This window comes from Scyliorhinus canicula, chromosome 21 (assembly GCF_902713615.1).
Source record: "Scyliorhinus canicula chromosome 21, sScyCan1.1, whole genome shotgun sequence".
In the NCBI taxonomy this organism is placed as follows: domain Eukaryota; kingdom Metazoa; phylum Chordata; class Chondrichthyes; order Carcharhiniformes; family Scyliorhinidae; genus Scyliorhinus; species Scyliorhinus canicula.
The window spans coordinates 36,923,915-36,946,185 of NC_052166.1; the positions used below are offsets into that span (position 1 = coordinate 36,923,915).

The window sequence follows — 22,271 nt, forward strand, 5'->3', positions numbered from 1 at the left end:
ATTGCCAAAATAGTAGTATGTCCAAGGATTTGAAGCATTAAAGACAAATGTGTGCCCACTAAAGGAAGAAACAGGAGAATTGATGATGGGAATAAGGAAATAGTAAAGAAACGAAACAAATGTTTTGTGTCTGCCTTCATTAAAAAAAAGTAGCAATAAACAGGTCATTCTCAAGTTGGCAGGCTAAAACCAGTGGAACACAAAAGGATCAGTGCTTACGCCCCAGCTATTCACATGCAAGTGCAGCAAGCAATTAGGAAGGCAAATGGTATGTTGGTTTTGATTGCAAGAGGTGGAGGAGGAGTGGTTGGCTCAAACCAAGGGACACGGTCTCAAAATAAAAGGCCAGTTCACTTACTAACGAGAATTTTTTTCCATTCAAGGGTGGTGGAACCTTTTTAATTCTTTATCCAAGAGGGCCATGATGAATATGTTCAAGACTGAAATTGACAGATTTCTAGTGATTAAAGATAAGAGATATGGAACAGCTTGAGAAAATGGTGTTGAGATAGATCATCAGCCATGATCTAGCTGAAGGGGATGAAAGGCAGAATTATGCTCCTATTTCCTTTGCTCATATATTCTCAGATATTTTCATTGACACTTTTTCCATCTTTTCCTCATCCCAGCCATTTGTAAAAAAAAAATTTCGAGTACCCAATTATTTTTTCCAATTAAGGGGCAATTTAGAGTGGCCAATCTACCTATCCTGCACATCTTTGGTTGTGGGGGTGAAACCCACGCAGACACGGGGAGAATGTGCAAACTCACACAGACAGTGACCCAGGGCGGGGATTCGAACCCGGGTCCTCAGCACCGTAGGCAGCAATGCTAAAGACTGTGCCACCGTGCTGCCCGTTACCAGCCATTTTAAGGCAAACTCCATTGCAAGTGTTCATCTACTTTGACAGCATACATTAAGTGAGAATTCAAGATCAGCTTTACCTTAAAATGTCAGCTTAATTTGCAAAACAAATGCGTCTTCACTTAATATTTTTATTAATACACATTTTTCTATTAAGCTGATCTAAAGTGAATGTCACAAAAAGTATTTTTAAAATTATTAAATAAAATGTTCTGATGGATAGCAGTAGAGAGTCCAAAACAAAACACAGAGCATTAAAGTGTAACATAAGCTGTAACGGAGGATCAACCCTAGTTTCAGGATAAATAGATTCACTAATTATTAAAACAGAAATGTCTTTGTTTACAGAACATTCCGGATTATTATCCCTTCAAGGTCTGATACTAGTATGAATCTAACCCAACTGTTTGATCCAAAATAAAGTTTTGGGCAAGGATCCATATCCGCTCCAAATATATTTGGCAATTCGAATAACAGAAAAAATGATCACAATCTGAAAATCCTACCCGTTATTAAGGATCATTGCAATTAAAATCATACAGTAGAGTTTGGCACATTTCCAGTTAGATTTTTGTAATCCAGATTGTAGGCAAGTGATATTCATTCTCCAGCACCTCCTGGTGTTCACATTCAGAAAATCATTCTCCTACCAGAGATGGTAGACCTATATTGTTGAGGTCAACTGCTCTACCCCAGAGGTAAAGGAGTCAGTTTGATCACCAAGTGGTCAGTATAGAAAATAATTTTCTTGTCATCCAAACTTCAATGTAATCTGATCAGAAGAGAAAATAATTGATTGACAACATCCAGTTTGGGATACGAAGAAGACTCCAGCAAGAACAAAATACCTAATGCGCTATCAAGTATTGTTGTTGCCCCCTTTAAGCAGAGCTCAAGCCAGCATTTTTTAAAAATTGATTCTCCACCAGTTTTTTCACTCTGTCTGAAAGGAATGAAGTTTAATCCTCAAAAAGGTGCAAGACGAAACTAGAAACATTAGCTTGATTTTTTTGATATTTTCAGATGCTTAGACCTGCTGCCTATTTCCAACATTCCCTGTTTTAGCTTGTTGTGAGGTGTGCGTTACAGTGAACAGAGATGAGAGGCTTTGAACCTGAAGGTCCAACACAAGTTAAAACTCCGCATTTCCCAAGTCTAACAGTACCTGCTTTATATCCTCTTCTATACCTCTAAAACAAAGGATTGTACTTAATTCTTCTGAAGAGATTACTCTGGAGCACAGATCGTCTCCTGTTTCATTCTTACAGTCTCTTAGGAAGGTTGAATGCAATTAAGGGAGTTTCAAATTCACACGGGCAAAATGACTAGAGTTAGTCTACTCCTACAAGCCAGAGAACAAATCCCGACACCTTTCTTGCCTGTTGGTCATGGCAGAAAACTATGAACTAGGCCATTATCAACACAGCACTATTTGTAAGAGTCAAGAATAGGTAAAGTCTAATTCATGCTGTCTAGCTCATCTCACAAGTTCACAATCAAAATATTACCATATCTTTTTAATATTACTACCTTGCTAGTAGGTCATTGCCAACAATCACTACCAATTGAGAAGACATTTCTTCCAACATTTGCTTTTCAGTCATTTAAACATAAACCATCAAAGCAAATAAGATTTTTTAAAAATAGAGTTCCATCTTGTCAACCTCAGCAAGAGCAATGATCCGAAAGGCAACGCAAAGGGAGAAAATCAGCATTCCCAAGGTATGCAAACATATAACAATCAAAACAAAATGTGCAGCAAAAATGACATCTGCTAAAATACATCTATGCATGGGAACTAATTCCTTTGGGAGAGGCTGCCAGATTTGGTGAACGACAGGGAAGTTACTCATTAAATGCACCCACTAACCCAATTAAACCACACTATCTGATTTCCTGTAGAAAAGCTGATACCAGAATGGCTCGCAGTATGGTTCCAACTTCAGAAAATCCCGCCCCCGCCGTGGCAGAGATTCTCCGCCACCCGGGAAGTGGCGGCGGCGGAATCTCGCCACTCCGATTGGAGAGGCCCCTGCGGTGATTCTCCGGCCCGGATGGGCCGAAGTCCCGCCGCTGGGAGGCCTCTCCCGCCGCCGAGGTTTAAACCACCTCTGGAACGGCGGGCTCAGCGGCGTGAGCAGGCCCCCGGGGTCCTGGGGGGCGATCGAACCCCGGGGGGGGGGGGGGGGGGGGGGGGGGTGCCCCCACAGTGGCCTGGCCCGCAATCGGGGCCCCCCGCTCAGACTCCGGGCCAGTGCCCTGGCTGCACTCTTTCTCCTTCCGCGCCGCCACAACCTCCGCCATGGCAGCCAACTGCCGCTGACGTCACTGCCGGCGCATGCGCTGACCGGCGAAAGCCTTTCGGCCAGCCCCGCTGCCGGGGGCGCCGGTTCTTTGCGCCAGTCTTCTGGTGCTAACCGCTACGGCGCGGGCTGGCCCCCACAGGTGGGGAGAATTCCACCTTTGGGGAGGCGGGACCCCTGAGTGGTTGGCGCCACTCCCCTACTCCGGGACCCCCCGTCACGCCGGGTAGGGGAGAATGCCGCCCCAGGTTTAAAAAGTTTCCATTCAACGTCAAATTTATCCAAAATTCAAGCTAAACTCCTTTTTATTTACCATCAAGTTTAAATAATTTTAGCTAAATATTACACAGATATCAACCTCATTATTGACACAGAACTACCCAATTTCAAACGTCATCATTAAAAGGTGTTAAGAGTAGTTTATTAAAGTGGTTATAGCTCAGCACTTGGAAAAATTCCAGGCAGCTTTTGTTAGCCTCACATTGTATGGGTAGTGACTTGACAGTGTGGCTTCTTGGACTTTTTCATCACAAGAAGGGGCAGACCATAGCAGTGGCATGTTCCTTGCTCTGCTTTCCATCATTACATGGTTCAACAGCAGTCTGGTAAAAGGCGGTACAAAATCCAGTTTCATCCGCAGTAAAAACATCTCATGGTACGTACTCATTCAAGAAGTGGGCGAGACCATTTTGGAACCATTGCTGCAGCACCCACATCGCTTATCACATGGAAGACAATGTTATGCCTTGCCTTGAATCAATCCAGCCATCCATTGCTGGAGGCACATGGCCCAACTTCTTTGCCAGATCGACTCCCCTTTCCTGCAGGATTGGGCCAGGAGATCTCTGCTTGGGCTGCTTTGAACCAAGTTAGCAGAGCTTCTTCAGAGTCTGAAGGGATACCCAGCTGTTTTCATCCTCATTCTTGTTCAAGGAATGTTGGACTGTTCCAAGATGTTTGACCTTGTGTTTTATAATGATCAACCAACCTGATGGTAGAATCTCACACTCCTTCGCAACGTCCACTTGCTGCTTAACGCCACAGGTTTCCACTTGCTGTAACAACTTCACCCACTCCCCAATCAATATTTTAATTTTCTCTCTGGTTTAGACATACTCACAGGTTTTGATTGACCTTTCACAAGACAATCTCTTGGTCAAATGATGGCTTTCGTAGCACACCATGATTTTGTATTGGCCAACTCCACTCTTATTGGTCAGCGCGGTAATTTGACAAGTTCCCAATGTGAAATTAAAAGTGGCAACACAGGTGGAAATGGTGGTAAAGAAAGCATATGGCATGCTTGCCTTCATAAGACATTCACCTGAGGAAGGAGCTGCGCTCCGAAAGCTTGTGTTTGAATCAAACCTGTTGGACTTTAACCTGGTGTTGTAAGACGTCTTACTGTGTTCATAAGACGAGATATCGAATATAAAAGCTCAAATTGTTACAATTATATAGTATGTTGGTTAGGCCACATTTGGAGTACTGTGTCCAATTCTGGTCACTGAACTACCAGAAGGAGGTGGAGGTTTTGGAGAGTTCAGAAAAGGTTTACCAGAATGTTGCCTGGTATGGAGGGTATTAGCTACGAGGAGAGATTGAATAAACTAGGATTGTTGTCCCTCAAGAGATCGAGCCTGAGGGGCGACCTCCATAGAAGTTTATAAAATCATTAGGGGCATAGATAGGGTGAACAGTTAGTTGGAGGCTTTTCCCTAGGGTGGAAATGGCAATTATAAGGGGGCACAAGTTCAAGGTGAGGGGGGAAAGGTTCAGTGGAGATGTGCAGAGGAAGTTTTTTTTTTTTACACAGAGGGTGGCGGTGGCCTGGAATGCACTGCCAAGTGAGGTGGTTGAGGCAGATACATTAGCGACCTTTAAGACTTATCTGGATAGGCACATGAACAGGCGGGGTATAGAAGGATACTGGCGGTTGGTCTAGATAGGACATGTGATCGGCCCAGGCTTGGAGGGCCGAAGGGCCTGTTCCTGTGCTGTATTGTTCTTTGAAATGTCAGCTCATCAGGGGTATTGCATTATTGCATTTGCTATTCTGCCAGCAGCAATGGTTGACAATTGAATTTGGTGTCAACCAAGTTTGAGTCGTGCCAATTTCACTTGTATCTGAATGCTCAGTTTTACCTTGTAGAAGGCCAAAAGTTATGACCCCAGATTGCTTCTACTGTAGTGACACAAGGAAATTATTCGCAATAGTTTGCCATCAAATTTCCCCATATTGCTTTCTATATTTATAGAAGTTATAACTAGATAGCAAACTATTTAGAGAAGGTACACAAAGAGGAGGAATTAAATTGTGAGTAATCAGCAGCCGCAGCGGTGTCTCAATGCAATGTATGCATATCAACCAATGAAGCACTCTTGACTTCAAACTGGTCAATATTGATTTTTTTAAATATCCTCAATAAGCAATGTAATATAGAATGCCATAGCAGTAATATTTTAAAATAATCACAATATCCATAATGTGCTTTCATGACAGTGTCTCTACATCTTGAACTCACAATTTCACGTGTCCTGCTGAGAAATAGAGAGTTAAGGAGTTGTAACTATGAATTGTCCACAGAAACAACACAACCCTCAAAAAGACTAGTGACCTCATATTCATACACTTGCTAGAGAACAACTACAATGGGTGGATAATCAATCTGCTTCCCTTGACTCTTTGTGGGGATGGCAAGTCGCCCAGATCTGATTCTAAAGAATTATTCTGTAATTACAATACATTGAAGTTAAGAGTAGGAACTAGAAAGAAACGGTTTGCATTTTGAAAAAAAAAGCATGTCTTCACACATGGCAGAGTAAAGTGCTCTAAATACAATGAACTCTTTTGAAGTAAAATGAGAAATTTCTGAGTGCAGGCAGCCATTTTTATACACAGCAGTGCCTCACAAACAGCAATGTGAATAATGCCTGGGAGACCTTTTTTCGATGGCATTCGTTGATGAAAGAATGGCATGAATAATGGGAGAACTCCTTGTACATCTTTAAGCTGTCCATTTAACAAATAAAGTATTGCTCTGTAAAAAATTCTGCTACCAGCAAGTTTTTTTAAACAGAAGACTAGGAAAGAATGGAATAACAATCTACTTTTACACTGGCACTTGTTTAGTTGATTTCAATATAATGGTATCCAAAATCCTGTTCCGTACATTTACACTACTAAAAACAGTCATTTGGATTCAGCAGCAAAATTAGAGGTTCAGTTTTGCTGAGGGCCTCAGTTCGCAGGTATGATGAGGAAGTCAAATTTAGTATTGCAAAATAAAGGAACAATTCCCAGAACACAAGCAAAACAACAATTGTAAAACCTGATAAAATCTATGTGCAGCGTGCTATGCTAGGAAACCAAAGTTAGTTTTAAGGGATTTATTGGTAAACATTAGAAATAATGTAGACTTTTACGTGGGTTTAATTTAATATTCTGTGCCTTGAAGGGTACAACCTATAGTTAGATTCAGACTGGACAAAGTTGTTTGTATGTGTGGTTGTTGGCTTCAATTCCAACTGTGAGAAGCAGTTTTTCTTCGAAGGCTAAAGACGGAAAATCGATCTCAGAAGAAAAGCCATAATATGGAATGGTTAAGAAAGCAGATGCCGGAAATCGAAATTCCAGCTAGTTAAGGAAACCAGAGAAGTGAAAAGAAGAGAAGTTTCCAAGAAGTCTGGAGTTAACGGAACAGAGGAAACTGGGAACCAGAGCAGATTACTGTTCAGTAAAGTCACAGCAAATTGAAAAGGCATTGGATCTTGGGAGGCCACAAAGAAACTTGCAGGAGTGCTAACGTTTGTGAGAAATTGCTCCAGTTTGGGAGACATTGGGCACGATCTACCAATCACATTGCGCCCAAACAGGAGCAAGACTCGACCGGTAGATGCAGGTGAGGCCTCCCACAGGCTTCCCGGCAACCACAACACCTCATGGGATCGATCCAAGTCCTGCAAGATGGTGCAATCAGAATCCCATTCACAATGGGCGGGACCAGTGGGTTTTAAAACCTACTTAAGCATACTTACCCAAAATCTACCAGCCTCCCAGGATCTACCACCTTCCCTAGGGAGGCCTCAGCTGGGCACTATTCAGTAATAGTCCACACAAACATGGACTAGGCTGAATGGCACCAGCAGTGGGCCAGGTCTCCTGGGTCAGAGGTCCCTGAGTGATCAGTGATAGGGCAAGGTGGCCCCCTGAAACATAGTGCCAAGGTGCCTATGTAGAAGCGTAAATCCAGCAGGAACGCTCCCAGGGTGCTAGTGCCAAGGGTCAGGGCCTAAAGGGGCTATACCCATGAAAGGAGAGTGGAGGGGGGGTATGAAGGATGGGGGAGGGCAGGTAGATAGAGGCCTCTGGAAAGTTGGGTCCTGGAGGGGGGCCCTGTAAGGGGATGTAGAGGAGCCTGAAGGGGAGGGAGGGGCTCAGAGTCCCTATAGTGGGGTGCCCCGATAATCTAAATTGGTTAACACCAATCTCGTACTTCTTAGCGTGCACTGAATGGCTCATTTCTCAAGTAGCACACAATCCAGTAATTTGACAAAGAACTGCTGAGTCACCAATCGGTGGAGTCAACAATGAGGTGGTTTTCTGGAGACAGGCAGTTCCAAATAGGAACTGAAAACGGATTTTTTTTATGGTTAGGCGAGTGCTCTTTCAGTTGGTGCAACGCCAATTATGATGCGCTTTGTAGCATTACATGGTTCTTTCCAGGCTCAAATGATTGTTGTGACATAAGCAAATGCAAGTCATCAAACAGTTATTCAAAACAAACTGAGGATGAGATATAAACAAAAATGCTGGAAATTCTTATCAGGTCAATCAGCATCTGCAGAGTGAAAGCGTTCATGGTTCAGCTCAATGATCTCCGAACAAAATATTAACCTGAAACATTGACTCTCGTCCATTTTTAAAATAAAAGTCAATTCCAGCAGATCTGATTAAAGTTCAGGCTTCTAAAGTTAAGGATAGATCATGCCTTTACTGACAAAAAAAGAACTTGGGAATTAAAGTGTATGATAAGAATACATCTGTCCCTTTCAGTGAAGCTGATTATGTGGCATTTTAAATTGTGTATGCACACTTACAATCTTGTAAAACATAAATATATAGTTTTTAAACTCTCCTGTCCCAAAACATTTTTGAGCACCGCCATTCAAGTTTGTATCTTATAACATCATTTAACCTTTTCTTCCCCTACTCCTTCCCATGAAGGTAGACATTAAACCAGATATCCACTGCAAAGTAAAATACACAGTCTTAAACAACCCACGGATACATTAATTGTACCGGGTCAGCATACCTCATTTAACAAGTTTAAACAATTTGGAAGACTTAAAAAGCGAAGATGGTTGACTTAGCCCAGTTTAAGTTCCTCATTAAACTTTCAAAATTGGACATCACAATGATCACAGTATCAGAACAATACTAACTAGCATCATGTCTAGAGGTAAACCTTACATAAGCAATACCATGAACATATTTGCAAGCCACAGCAAATGTTAGATGCACAGTCTCAAACCTTTCACTTCAGTCAGACTGAGGGGGTGACTCTTACCTTTGTCTGCAACAACAAGCGTGCTACTGAAGTACTGCTCCTCCATCTGCCATACTGTGTCATTTGCTTTGTTGGTAACACCACATGATCCAACGCAGTTCACTTTTAAAGCTAGGAGAGAGAAAAATGGGAACATGTAAATAAAAGCTAGAAGTAGGAGACACTAAATCAAAGAAAAGATTGAAAGGAATGGAATTAAAAGAGAAATGAAACAAACATTATTTTATACACAATAAGAAAACAGGTCTGTGTTCGAGACACTATGAAGTCAGATGATTTCCCAGCACAGTAGCACAGTGGGCAGCACAGTAGCATAGTGATTAGCATAGTTGCTTCACAGCTCCAGGGTCCCAGGTTCGATTCCCGGCTTGGGTCATTGTCTGTGCAGAGTCTGCACGTTCTCCCTGTGTCTGCGTGGGTTTCCTCTGGGTGCTCCGGTTTCCTCCCACAGTCCAAAGATGTGCAGGTTAGGTGGATTGGCTGCGCTAAATTCCCCCTAGTATCAAAAGGTTCAGTGGGGTTATTGGGTTACGGGGATAGGGTGGGGTGTGGGCATAGGTAGGATGCTCTTTCCAAGGGTCAGTGTAGACTTGATGGGTCGAATGGCCTCCTTCTGCACTGTAAACTCTATGATTCTATCAGCTGCTGTTCCAAAAGGGTTAAAGCATGTTTACCTCTAACTCCAGGAGAGTAGGATTCAACACCAGAAAACCTCAAAGTGCCAATTTCTCCTTTTAACTATAACTGCATACTGCCAATTTCTTTGTGACAATCAAAACAAAGACCTCTTGATTCCCTTATGCTCCAGTTCCTTGCACCACAAACTGGTACTCAAAGTTGGCTCCTGGCATGCAAAGACATGGAACTCACCTTTATATTACAATACTACTGTGAGATCAGTAAGAGGGCCTGCTCTCACCACAAACCTGCTTTTAGCAGTAACCGAGTGTGGTCCTCATTCCAGCTAAATACAGTAGTGTGAAACTATTCATTCTTCCCCCCAAACAATTAACTTTTTCTGAGAAGCACTTCTGCAGTTTTACTTACATGTCATAATGGCACAGAAGACGACCATTCGGTCCATCAAGTTCATGCCTGCTCTCTACAGCAATCCAGCGTGTTCCATTTCCCTGCTCTACCTACAGGCCGGCAAGCTTATTTTCTTCAAGTGTCCACCCAATTCCTTTTTGAAATCCTGGATCAACTACCACCGGCATGGGCAGACAGTGCCATCCGATGTGTAACGGTGACACACATTCCCTGTTTACACTGAAGCCCTGTGGAAGGTGTTGCCCAGTCCATACCACACTTCCAGCAACCTACAGGGAAAATATGGCTTCTGGGTTTAAATTATTGCTTCATACTTGGGTAGATAAATTTGCAAGGATCTAAGAATTAAAACAAACATATTTTTAAAATTCAATTATAAGGTGTGAGTGTCACTGGCTAAGTAAGTGAGCTGCCTTCTTGGCAGGTCGTGTGGTGTAGGTATACCCACAGTGCTGTTGGGGAGAGTTCCAGGATTTTTACCCAGCAACGGTGAGGGAACAGAAATATATTTCCAAGTGAGGATGGCCAGGGACATGAAGGGGACCTTACAGGTGGTGGTGTTACTTTATGTTTGCTGTGCTAGTCCTTCCAGATGGTAGAATTCCTCCAATGCAGGACGTCATTCAGCCCAGTGAGTCTGCACCAACCCTCCGAAAGAGCACCCTACCTAGGCCCACTGCCCGCCCTATCCCTCTAACTCTAACTGGCCTGTGCATCTTTGGACACCAAGGGGCAATTTGGCCAATCCACCTAACCTGCACATCTTTGGACTGTGGAAGGAAACCTAAAGCACTCGGTGGAAACCAACACAGACACGGGGTGAAAGTGCAAACTCTACGCAGTCACCCAAGGCCAGAATTGAACCCAGGTCCCTGGCACTGTGAGGCAGCAGCACTAACCACTGTGCCACCATGCTGCTCCTAGTCGAGTGACAATACCACTAAGCCATTATACCCCACAATTGTACTGGCCATGGGTTTGGAAGGTGCTGTGTAAGAAGCCTTGGCAAGTTTCTGCAGTGCATCTTGTAAATAGTACACACTGCTGTCACTGTTCGTCACTGGTGGAGGGTTGAATGTTTGTGGAAGGGATGCCAATCAAGTTGGCTGCATTGTCCTGGATGATGTTGTGCTTCTTGAGTGTTGTTGGAACTGCATTCATCCAAGTGGAGAGTATTCCATCACACTCCTGACTCATGCCTTCGGAAGGTGGATAGGCTTTGGGGAGTCAGGAGGAGAGTTACTCCACACAGGATTCCTAGCCTCTGACCTGCTCTTGTATCCACAGTATTCATAAGGCCAGTTCAATACAATTTCCAGTCAATGGTAACCCCTGGGATGTTAACAGTGTGGTTCAGCAGTGGTTGTGCCATGAAAATGTCATGGGCGATGGTCAGATTTTCTCTTGTTGGAGATGGCCATTGCTCGACACTTGTGTGGCGCCAATGTAACTTGCCACTTGTAACCCCCAAACCTGGATTCTGTCCAGGACACGCTGCATTTGGACATGGACTGCTTCAGTACCTGAGTAATCGTTAATGGTGCTGAACAGTTTGCAATCATCTGCGAACATCCCCACTAATGATGGAGAACGGTCATTGACGAAGCAGCTGAAGATAGTTGGACCCAGGATACTACCCCGAGGAACCCCTATAGCGGTGTCCTGGAACTAAGACGATTGACCTCCAACAACCACAAGCATTTTCTTTTGTGCTAGGAATGAATCCAACCAGCTAAGAGTTTCCAGAATCCTGGAAGCCCCGATTACCAATGACTCCCAGTTTTGATAGGGCTCCTTGATGTCATACTCAAGTCAAATGATGCCTTGAAGTCAGCGGCTGTCATTCTCCCCTCATCTCTTTTGTCCCTGTTTGAGCCAGGGCTGTAATGAGGTCAGGTGCTGAGTAGCCCTGGCGGAATCCAAACTCAGCACTAATGAGCAGGTTATTGCTAAGCTAGTACTGTTTGGTAGCGCTGTTGATGACCTCTTCCATCACTTTACTGATGACCAAGAATAAACAAACAGGGCAGCAATTGGCCAGGCTCGATACATCCTGCTTTCTGTGTACGGGACATACCTGGGCAATTTTTCACATTGCTGGGTAGATGCCAGTGTTGCAGCGGAGCTGGAACAGCTTGGCGAGGGGTGCGGCAAGTTCTGAAGTACAGGTCTTCAGTACCAATGCCGGAATATTGTCCGAGCCCATAGCCTTTGCAGTTTCCAATGCCTTTCTTATCTCAAGTGGAGTAAATCCAATTGGCTGAAGACTGGCATCTGTGGTGCTAGGGACGTCTAACTGAAAGAACTGGTTTGCTCAGAGTACATTTTTAAATTTTGAATGAGCATCATTCTCGCATTTACTGGCCATAGATATGATCAGTAAACAATTACCCCTTTCCAAGAATTGCCTTGAACCACTGCCAGAACTTTGTTTTTCCCCCCACAAACCTTACTGAAATTTCAAGTGAAACAAACCTAGGCCATGCAATGAGGAAGTTATATGCAATTGCCTGGGTGAGTTGCTCCAAAAACATAGTTGTGATTTCTGGTAGTGTGCGATGTAAATCAAATCAAAGTGAATTCTGCACCATCTGTGGTGTTGTAAACAACTCTTCCATTTGGAAATATACATTTTCATTTATTGACACTTAATTTTTTGCCCCAACTGCAAGAAAAGCGACTTATGTAGATCAAAAGAACAAATTAAATTACCTCAAAACCTCCCACAGTAAGCTATTTTGAGACGAAAGTGGCAGATCTTCCCATGATCTTTTCTGTATGACTTCTGTTATGACCACTGAGTAGGTGTAAATGCTGACTCCCCTAATTTACACTGGAGGCCTGATTGTAACAGGCTTTGTTGCAAAATTAATGAGAATGTGTTTTGTCAATACTACAGGAGTCCCACTATGTATGCTTTCAGATTATAAAGAATTAATCGGACAGGTTTTCGGAGTTTAAATTAAAGACTGGAATCAGTTTGTTGAACCTAAATCCTGAACTAAAAAAAGATAGGTAAATGTTAATCCTCATTCAAACATCACACACATTCCCTGCCTCCTCCCCCCCCCCCCCCCCCCCCCCAAACACACACACATGTAGAGATGGTAGAATACAATAGACAAAGACTTTAACAGTTCGTGAAGAAAAGTAAGAAATATATGGATAACTGTCTTTTATTTGTTCGCGACGCTGTGATTCCAGTATGGTCATTCTGATCAGCTGTCTTTCGAGGTGTAGTAAATCCGAGCAGATTACCATGTTTTAAGCCCGAAAGATCTTGGTTTGCAGTATATTTCTCTTCTCAGGATGGTTATTCTGCAATATCTATGCTCAATATTTCTGGGGGCGGAAGCCCAGAGTAGAGTTGGTCAGTTCTTGCAGCCTTTTAGTATATCCTGACTTCTTAAAAAGCCTTGCTGGCTGTATATTAGAGGAATTTGATTACCATGCCTGCTGTTGTTATGATGTGGTAGAACAGGAAATTACATTTTAACATCTCATCTCAAGAGACAAAGAGACATTTGAAGATAATAGTGTCAAATTAACTTCAAAGGGTGGTTGGGTGACCTTGAGGGAATGCGCTCAATTAATCTGGTCATCAGAGGGCATCAAGGAAAAAGAGGAATGTATGATTTATGTTGGGTGGAGGGGAACTTGGGGTTCACCAAATTATTAGGGATACCACCTCAGGTCCAATATTCTTTTTTTTTAAATTTTAGAGTACCCAATTATTTTTTCCAATTAAGGGGTAATTTAGCGTGGCCAATCTACCTAACCTGCACATCTTTGGGTTGTGGGGATGGAACCCACGCAGACACGGGGAGAATGTGCAAACTCCACACGGCCAGTGACCCAGGGCCGGGATTCGAACCCAGGTCCTCAGCGACGTAGGCAGCAATGCTAACCACTGTGCCACCGTGCTGCCCCCTCAGGTCCAATATTCTGATGGTTTTTACTACAAGGTAATTTTTTCGGTTTAGCTTATTGGCTGGACAGTTGATTTGCGATGCAGAGCAAAGACAACAGTACGGGAATTGAACCTTGCCCCTCACCCGAGGTGTGATGATCCCCAGGTTAAATCACCACCAGTCAGCTCTCCCCGTCAAAAGAGGAAAGCAGCCAATGGTCATCTGGGTCTATGGCAACTTTACTTACGCTAAGTTGTTAAAAACCTCAACCATTTTTATTGCCACTTATGTTAGTTTTATAAGTTTGTAATCGTCATTACGTTTTCCGCAATCTATGTTAGAGGGTAAGGAAGTAACCAGTCAATACAGTGCTCAGAGTGTGTCCTATCCTGAGTTCACTACATCATCAGATATGTAGCTAAAGAAAGGTACACTCTGATTTGCAGGGATTTACAGATGACTTATGGGTATAATGTTTACAGCTGAGCATGAGCGAAATGAGTTTAAAGCACAAAAATGGTACAACATGGCAACTGATTAGTTATCAAAATTCAAAGTACATATATTGTGTGTCACAGCATGTAACCCTGCCACAATGGATGCTCAAAAGCTCCACGAAAGGAGTGGGACATTTACCGAAATAAAAGGTAAATAAGTTTGGCTCTTTTTTATGTAGTTCTGAGCAGCAAGCCTTAGAGCATCGCCAGCAGAGTGCAGATAATAAAATGCCTGCTTTGTCCTACTAAAATTGATGTGGCACAAGGAAGAATTTATTTTTAAAAAAGAGTAATGAGCTATTCAGATCTGAAATAAAATCAATTTTACAGTATATATAATGCTTCTATTATTTTATGAAAAATTGATGGAACAAAATCCTGGATCGAACCTGGGACCTCGGTCACGTGAGGCTGCGCCACCGTGCTGCCCTGAGATACAGACCTATTTTTAACTAGTTGATAATCAAGTTGCACAAGCTTAGATAATAAGTCACCCATTATAGCATATGCAAAAACAACCAATTACACAGGCTTACAACACAGAAAGAGACCACTGGCTCATTATATCTGTGCCAGCTCTTCGCAAGGGCAATTTAAAAGTATTCCCAGCGCTCTGTGTTCCTCACAGCCCTCTCAACCACTGCTTTAAATTCCAACCTTTATCTCTTTATATGACAAAGCAGAAATACCTCAAGGTAGTGATCTGTATATCTGAGTGTATGTAAAGGGTAACATATATAACAAGTGTTAGATAACCACTAGATGGCAGCACCAGATATAGGTATAAAAGAGAGGGAGCTCCCGCCTCCTCATGTTAGGAGTGATTAGTAGCAGAGGTAGAGAAAGACAGCTTAGTGTGCAGGTGCAGTTAATCATTATATATATTTAATCTAATTAATCCACAGTTATTGTCATTGAAGAGTGAACAAACTCATAATTTATCATTGCTCAATAAACAGTATTTGCTTTATTTGAAGACTTTGTGTGTTACTGAACATCACGCATATGACGATTCTGTCAGAAAGCAAATGAGTAACAAGATATTACAAAACGTAATATAACAGTATGTATTCCTTCCAAACAAAACAAACAATGGACAAGGTCAATACAGACTAGTTTGGATTTTATTTTTCAATCAATACAAATCAACAAACTTATAATGAATAAAGATGGCAAATGCACAATTAATTGCTTTGGCATCCAAAGAGTGTGAATGATAAAGCCAGATGCACAGAATAGTAGCATATTTATACTGGCTGGCTCAACAAGTTTATTTTTAAAATAATAATCTATAGTGTCACAAGTAGGCTTACATTAACACTGCAATAAAGTTACTGTGAAAATCCCCTAGTCGCCAGACTCCAGCACCTGTTCGGATACACTGAGGGAGAATTCAGAATGTCCAATTCATCTAACAAACGCATCTTTTGGGGCTTGTGGGAGGAAACTGGAGCACCCGGAGGAAACCTACACAGGCATGGGGAGAACGTGCAGACACACAGACCCAAGCCAGGAATCAAACCTGGGTCTCTAATGCTGTGAAGCCACAGTGCTAACCATTTTTGTCTCTTAACTATGTTTTTTATTTTCCCTTATGATTCATTTCTGCCTCTATCCTTTTCTCACACTTGTAAAAAATTTTCAGTTGAGTGGGTGGAGAGTTAACCAAGCAAACAAGCTTCTGCTTATGCCCCCATCAGAAGGTACAGGGGTCACTGCTTTGGCACACTTGCACCTATTGTCCCTAAGGGGGGGGAGCTGAAAATCTACACTATTACATTTCCATGGCGATACAGCCAAGGTCAGAAGTTCATGATCCGTACCAAATTGAAATCTATATCAGATTAGAAATTAAGTTGCCAAAGAAGATGGTGTTGCTTGGAGAAGGGGGGAAGGGGGGGGGGGGGGGGGTTGCATTGTTGGTTGGTATTATATTAGCAAGCTGACTGCCTGTCCTTAGAATCAACATCCCAATTTTACTTCCTTACATATCCACCAAAGGCAAGATGAGTCTAGTTGCACTTGTATAATAGTATAGGTGGGACCAAAATGTATTGAATGCAGCTCTGAACAATGCAGCTCATTTATTATCATTCCTTTCTTCAGCTGGTGAACTGGATTGCTAAGTAAGCAACCAGGTGGCGAGAATTAGGTCACTCATACCTCAGCACAGACAAATTTGCGTATAATCATCGTCACACATTACAAGAATTAGGCAGCACAGTGTTAGCACCGCAGTCTCACAATGCCAGGGACCCAGGTTTGATTCTGACCTTGGGCGTTTGCATGCTCTTCATGTCTGAATGGGGTTTTTAGATTCGCTCTTCTTGAAAGTGATACCGCCACAACTGGTCCACAGCAGACAGCATCACCCTGGCCCTACGCATCACTGGAGCATCGTGTCAACAAGGATTCCTACATCAGACACCTGTTCATTGACTACAGCTCCGCCTTCAACACCATAATCCCAGCCAAGATCATATCAAAGCTCTAAATCCGAGGACTTGCCTTCTCACTCTAACTGAATCCTCAACTTCCTGACCCATAAACCACTATCAGTAATGATCAATTACAACACCTCCACAATACCAGGGCCCCGCAAGGCTGCATACTTTGCCCCCTACAATATGACTGTGTGGCAACATTTGGCTCCAATTTCATCTGCAAGATTGCTGATGACACGACCGTAGTGAGTCGGTTCTCGAACAAGTCAGAGCACAGGAGGGAGATAGGGAACTTAGTGGCGCAGTGTAATGACAACAATCTCTCCCTCAATGCCAGCAAAACTAAAGAGCTGGTCATTGACTTTGGGAAGCAAAGTATCGTACACGCCCGTCTTACATCAGTGTTCTTCAAACTTTTCTTCCAGGGACCCATTTTTACAAATCAGCCAACCTTCGGGACCCACCATTTTCTCCTACCTTGTTTGCTGCTGACAAAAATGGAGGAAATGGTTTTGGGTCCCTTTGGCCCTCGTACACGCTCCTCCAATGGAACCTGTTGGATGAAGGTGAAGCCATCCAGTGTCGGAAGGTATGGAGTCTCCATCTGTCCAAAGTTCTGCATTTTTTTCCTGTAAAATTTTATCAAATAAACCACCCCCCGATCTTGTAAAAAAAATAAAATGAATAAAATAAATGATAAAAATAAAAAGTAAATGAATAAAATGAATAACCCCCGCCCCCCCCCTGAACTTGTCAAACAAAAAAGCTGAAACCGTTTTTAAAAGAAAGTGGGCGCACTGCGCATGCGTGCCCGATCAACGGCGCGCATGCGCATAGTTTTGCAGTGCGGCTGCATTTTTTTACATGTTCGCGCCCATTTTGGAGGACACTTGCAGCTGGCGTTATTAACAGCCGGCTGCTGGTGCAAATTTGCGCGATTGGGAGCGACGCGACGTACAACTCAGTGACCCTCCCGACACCCGCCCACGACGCACCCGCGGGTCATGCCCCCGAGTTTGACAATGCCTGGTCTACATCAATGGTGCCAAGGTAGAGATGGTTGGCAGCTTCAAATTCCTAGGTGTGCACATCACCAACAATCTGTCCCAGTCCACCCTGACCAAAAAGCACAACAGCACCTATACTTCCTCAGGAAACTAAGAAAATTTGGCTTGCCCACATTGACAGCAAGATGGCACTGATGTGTGGCGACTCTCTGCAAGCTTTGTTACACAGATCCTCTTCCTACATCTCTTATAACCCTACTAACCTTTTACAATTTAATTCTAACACTAATTCTCACCCATTGCCTGTGCCTATGTATTTATATTTCAGTGTATATTTATGTATGTCCTATTTTCTTTCATGTATGGAATGATCTGTCTGGATTGCATGCAGAACAATACTTTTCACTGTACCGTGGTACATGACAATAAAACAAATCCAAATCTCTTACCAATTTTTCCAGATGATTTGATTTATTATTGTCACATGTATTAGTATACAATAAAAAGCTTTGTTTCTTGCATGCTGTACAAACAATGCATACCATACATAGGGAAAGAGGGACTGCAGAATATAATGTTACAGTTATAGCACGGTGTAGAGAAAAGATCAACTTAATAAGAGGTAGGTCCATTCAAAAGTCTGATGCCAGTCGGGAAGAAGCTGTTCTTGAGTCGGTGACCTCAAACTTTGGTATCTTTGTGACGGATGAAGGTGGAACAGAATATGACCGGGGTGCGTGGGGTCCTTAATTATGCTGGCTGCCTTTCCAAGGCAGCGGGAATTGTAGACAGAGTCAATGGATGGGAGGCTGGTTTGCGTGCTGGATTGGGCTACATTCACGACCTTTTGTAGTTTCCTGCGGTCTTGGGCAGAGCAGGATCTATACCAAGCTGTGATACAACCAGAAATAATGCTTTCTATGGTGCATCTGTAGAAGTTGGTGAGAGTCGTAGGTGAAATGCCAAATTTCCTTAGTCTTCTGAGAAAGTAGAGCCGTTGGTGGGCTTTCCTAACTATAGTGTCGGCATGGGCAGGGGGACCAAGACAGGTTGTTGGTGATCTGGTCACCTAAAAATGTGAAGCTCTCAACACTTTCTACTTCGTTCCCAATGACGTAGACAGGGGCATGTTCTCCACTATGCTTCCTGAAGTCGATGACAATCTCCGTTTTCTTGACATTGAGGGAGAGATTATTGTCTTCACACTACAGAAAGCATCCTATCTGACTGCATACAGCCTGGTATGGCAACTGCTCAGCCCAAGACCTTAAGAAACTACAGAGAGCCATGAACACAGCCCAATCACGTGGGCCCGCCTCCTGTCCATCGACACTATCGATACCTCCCGCCGCCTTGGGAAAGTGGGCAGCATAATCAAAGATCCCTCCCACCCAGGTTATTCTCTCTTCCAACTTCTTCAATCAGGGCAGGAGATACATGCACTAACAGGTTCAGAAACAGCTTCTTCCCCACTGTTACCAGACTCCTCAATGACCCTCTTATGGACTGAGCTGATCTCTTCACACATCTTCTCTACTGAGTAGTACTGCACTCCGTCTGCTCATCCGATGCCTGTGCCTTTGTATTTTCATGTATGGAACAATCTGGTTGGACTGTACGTAAAACAATACTTTATACTGTATCTCAATACACATGACAATAAAACAAAACAAATCCAAACAAATCCGTAGCTCCAGTTTCCTCCCACAGTTCAATGACGCACAGGGAGGTGGATTGGCCATGCTAAATTGGCCCTGTCCAAAAGCTTTTGTGGGGTTACAACCATCTTTCAGAGGGCCAATGCAGACTCAGTGGGCCGACTGGCCACCTTCTGTACTGTACTAAAAATGTCAATTTCCACGGCACTGTTGTGTGTCACTGTGCAAAAGGAGGGAAAATCATCCTAGGCCGTTTTTCACAAAATTGCAAAATAGTACCGCAGATTTCAGGAACAAGTCAGCAGTCACAGCGTCCTTTCGCTCGAAAAATCTGGTTCCAAATCTATCTCAGACTGCTGTGACAGGAAGCATTGTTCCTTCTTTCCAGTCGTGCAAGTGAAATGAGTTTGGACAGCTCTGACCCAGCTTTTAGTAGATTTTGCACATAATTTATGAGTAAAATTGCAGCAACAATTTTGGACAACTGGTGTGAAAAACAGAAATGTCACAAGCTCAACTGTTTGTTGTTGAATAGGCCTCACCCTGATTACATGCTAAAATTAGCTCAAGGGCGGTATCTCATTTTATAAAATCTGCAGTACTATGATTTATTTGATTTCCTTCACCTTTTCTGATTATGAAAATATCATCTTAGATTTTGAACCTCTTTCTGCCAGAACGGTAGCTTAGTTTCGGAACTTGGGCAATAGGATTTCTTGAATTTGCTACAAACTAAAAAAATTAGACGATATTGGATCTCGAAGCATCTTCGTGAAGAACTCAAATTCCAATGACAGGAGGAGAGTCAGAAATCAAATAAAAGTCAAGTATGTAAAATATTTACAGCATTATTTCAATCTGAGCAGGCATGATAATCTGCTAGTTTTTTGGTGCATTGGGGAGAAATCTCACTTTGCTCGTATTGCTACACAGTTCTGAAGAAATTTAAACTGACTTTAAAAAAAAAAGAAATCACAGGAAATTGACTGTGGAAGTACTGTAATATCCAATGTTCAACCAAATGTTTGAATTTAATTACAGACTTACCAAGAGTTATGTAAATATTGAATTTTAAATATAATGCATAACGTAAGATTTTATTTATTTTTTTTTGTTTTTTTTATAAATTTAGATTACCCAATTATTTTTTCCAATTAAGGGGCAATTTAGTGTGGCCAATCCACCTACTCTGCACATTTTTGGGTTGTGGGGGCGAAACCCACGCAGACACGGGGAGAATGTGCAAACTCCACACAGACAGTGACCCAGAGCCGGGATCGAACCTGGGACCTCAGCGCCGTGAGCCGGTTGTCCTAACCACTAGGCCACCGTGCTGCCTATGCATAACGTAAGATAACAAACAGTTTAAGTCTAACATGAAAACAGGGGCAAATAAAGACATCTATAACATGAAACGAAAGCACCGATTCTTGACCTAATATGACTCAGTTTCCATTCATGTCCAGGTGCCTACACTGGAGCTGAAAAAGGACACCTGCAATATGATTTGTTATATCATTGCCTGAGGGGGGAAATGGCTGTTAATTGCACCAGTGCCAGAAGTAGCAGCAGAGAGAATGGAAGGAAAATGCAATTTTCCTGACAGTTTGCACTTTCAGGATAAACGTCAGCTGTGGTGCTTGATATTTTCTTTGAAATGGATTGTACAAGCGATGACCAGCAATAATTGAACAAATATATGGTTCACTGCTTCGCAAAGCTAAGATCTTTGTGGCTGATGCGAGAGATCACACAAGATTTAAGATTTTAGCTCATTCATCAGGCAAGTTATCACTGGAAAATTGCTATGTTTAGCATCTGAAAGGGACATAATACAAGCTGTGACGAGCTATTGCACCTTGTTCAGAACAGCGGACATACTGCCTGCACTGAAAGGGGAGGCGAAGGTGAATTTAAAACCAATCTGCTGCAGATACAATATTTCAACGAGCAGGTGGGTCAATATATGCACAGACTCTATCGGGAGATGGCAAAATAAGTCAGCAATTATTTCTTCACATGCAAATAAGGCGCATTTCTTTCAGAAAATTACATTTTGGTATGTAATGCACAGGTACTGAGTTACGAGAGATAGACAGGTATAGCAGGCTTGCAGGAAACAGTCGACTTTGGGTCCCAAAGCTCTCTACCGTTAAGGTTCTCCTCACATCATCTATAGGTCTTTGTAGGCTACTTGATTGCTGTGATGAGTCAACATCATCCTATTATCCAACTACCAGGATGGAAGGTGGTAAACTCTAGGGACTGTAGTCTTTTATGGTCTACTAATTCCTACATATTACCTAGCAAAATCCTACTGTCACCAACATCCACACCCCTCTGCTTTTCTAAGGTGTCCCTTGATTGAACCAGGCCACAGCTGGCTGTGTAAGAGCCAAAAGTCAGGAGTTGATGCCATCGGGCTAACCCATGCCTCCTTACTTTCTGCATAAGCCTCCAATGGGGAACCTTATCAAATGCCTTACTAAAATCCATGTACACTACATCCACTGCTACTGGGTTATATCATATATTTCCTGACTGTTTTTTATTTATTTAGAGTATTAAAGGGCAATTTAGTGTGGCCAATCCACCTACCTTGCACATTTTTGGGTTGTGGGGATGAGACCCACGCAGAGAGAGTGTGCAAACTCCACACAGACAGTGAATGACCCATGACCTCAGCGCCGTGAGGCAACAGTGCTAACCACTGTGCCATCTCTTCCCTGACTATGTTAAGAGACTGAAACCTGGGCAAGTGGTTGGAGACGCATTGGCTGGTGATCTTATGCTGTTGCACATGTGCACGATAAATATTGGCAGGCTGGGCAGTAGAGCTACTGGTTTGCTTGTGCTCATGATGACCAAATGAACAAACGGCTATATTGGTTGTTAAATGTTTCCAGTTCGGTGACAGGGTAAGCAGATATAAAGACAGGGTGCGGGTACCATTATGTGACCCGACC

The 22,271-nt window shown here is 42.9% G+C and overlaps 1 protein-coding gene across 1 annotated transcript in view; it reads right to left on the reverse strand.

The window, feature by feature from the left end:
• The window catches only part of arrdc1b (arrestin domain containing 1b), a 70,904-nt gene that overhangs the window by 37,191 nt on the left and 11,442 nt on the right, over window positions 1–22,271 (reverse strand). Inside the window, exon 2 of the mRNA XM_038781538.1 lies at window positions 8,739–8,849. Within this exon, the coding sequence (XP_038637466.1) occupies window positions 8,739–8,849 (111 nt within the window). The remainder of the gene's footprint in view (window positions 1–8,738; window positions 8,850–22,271) is intronic.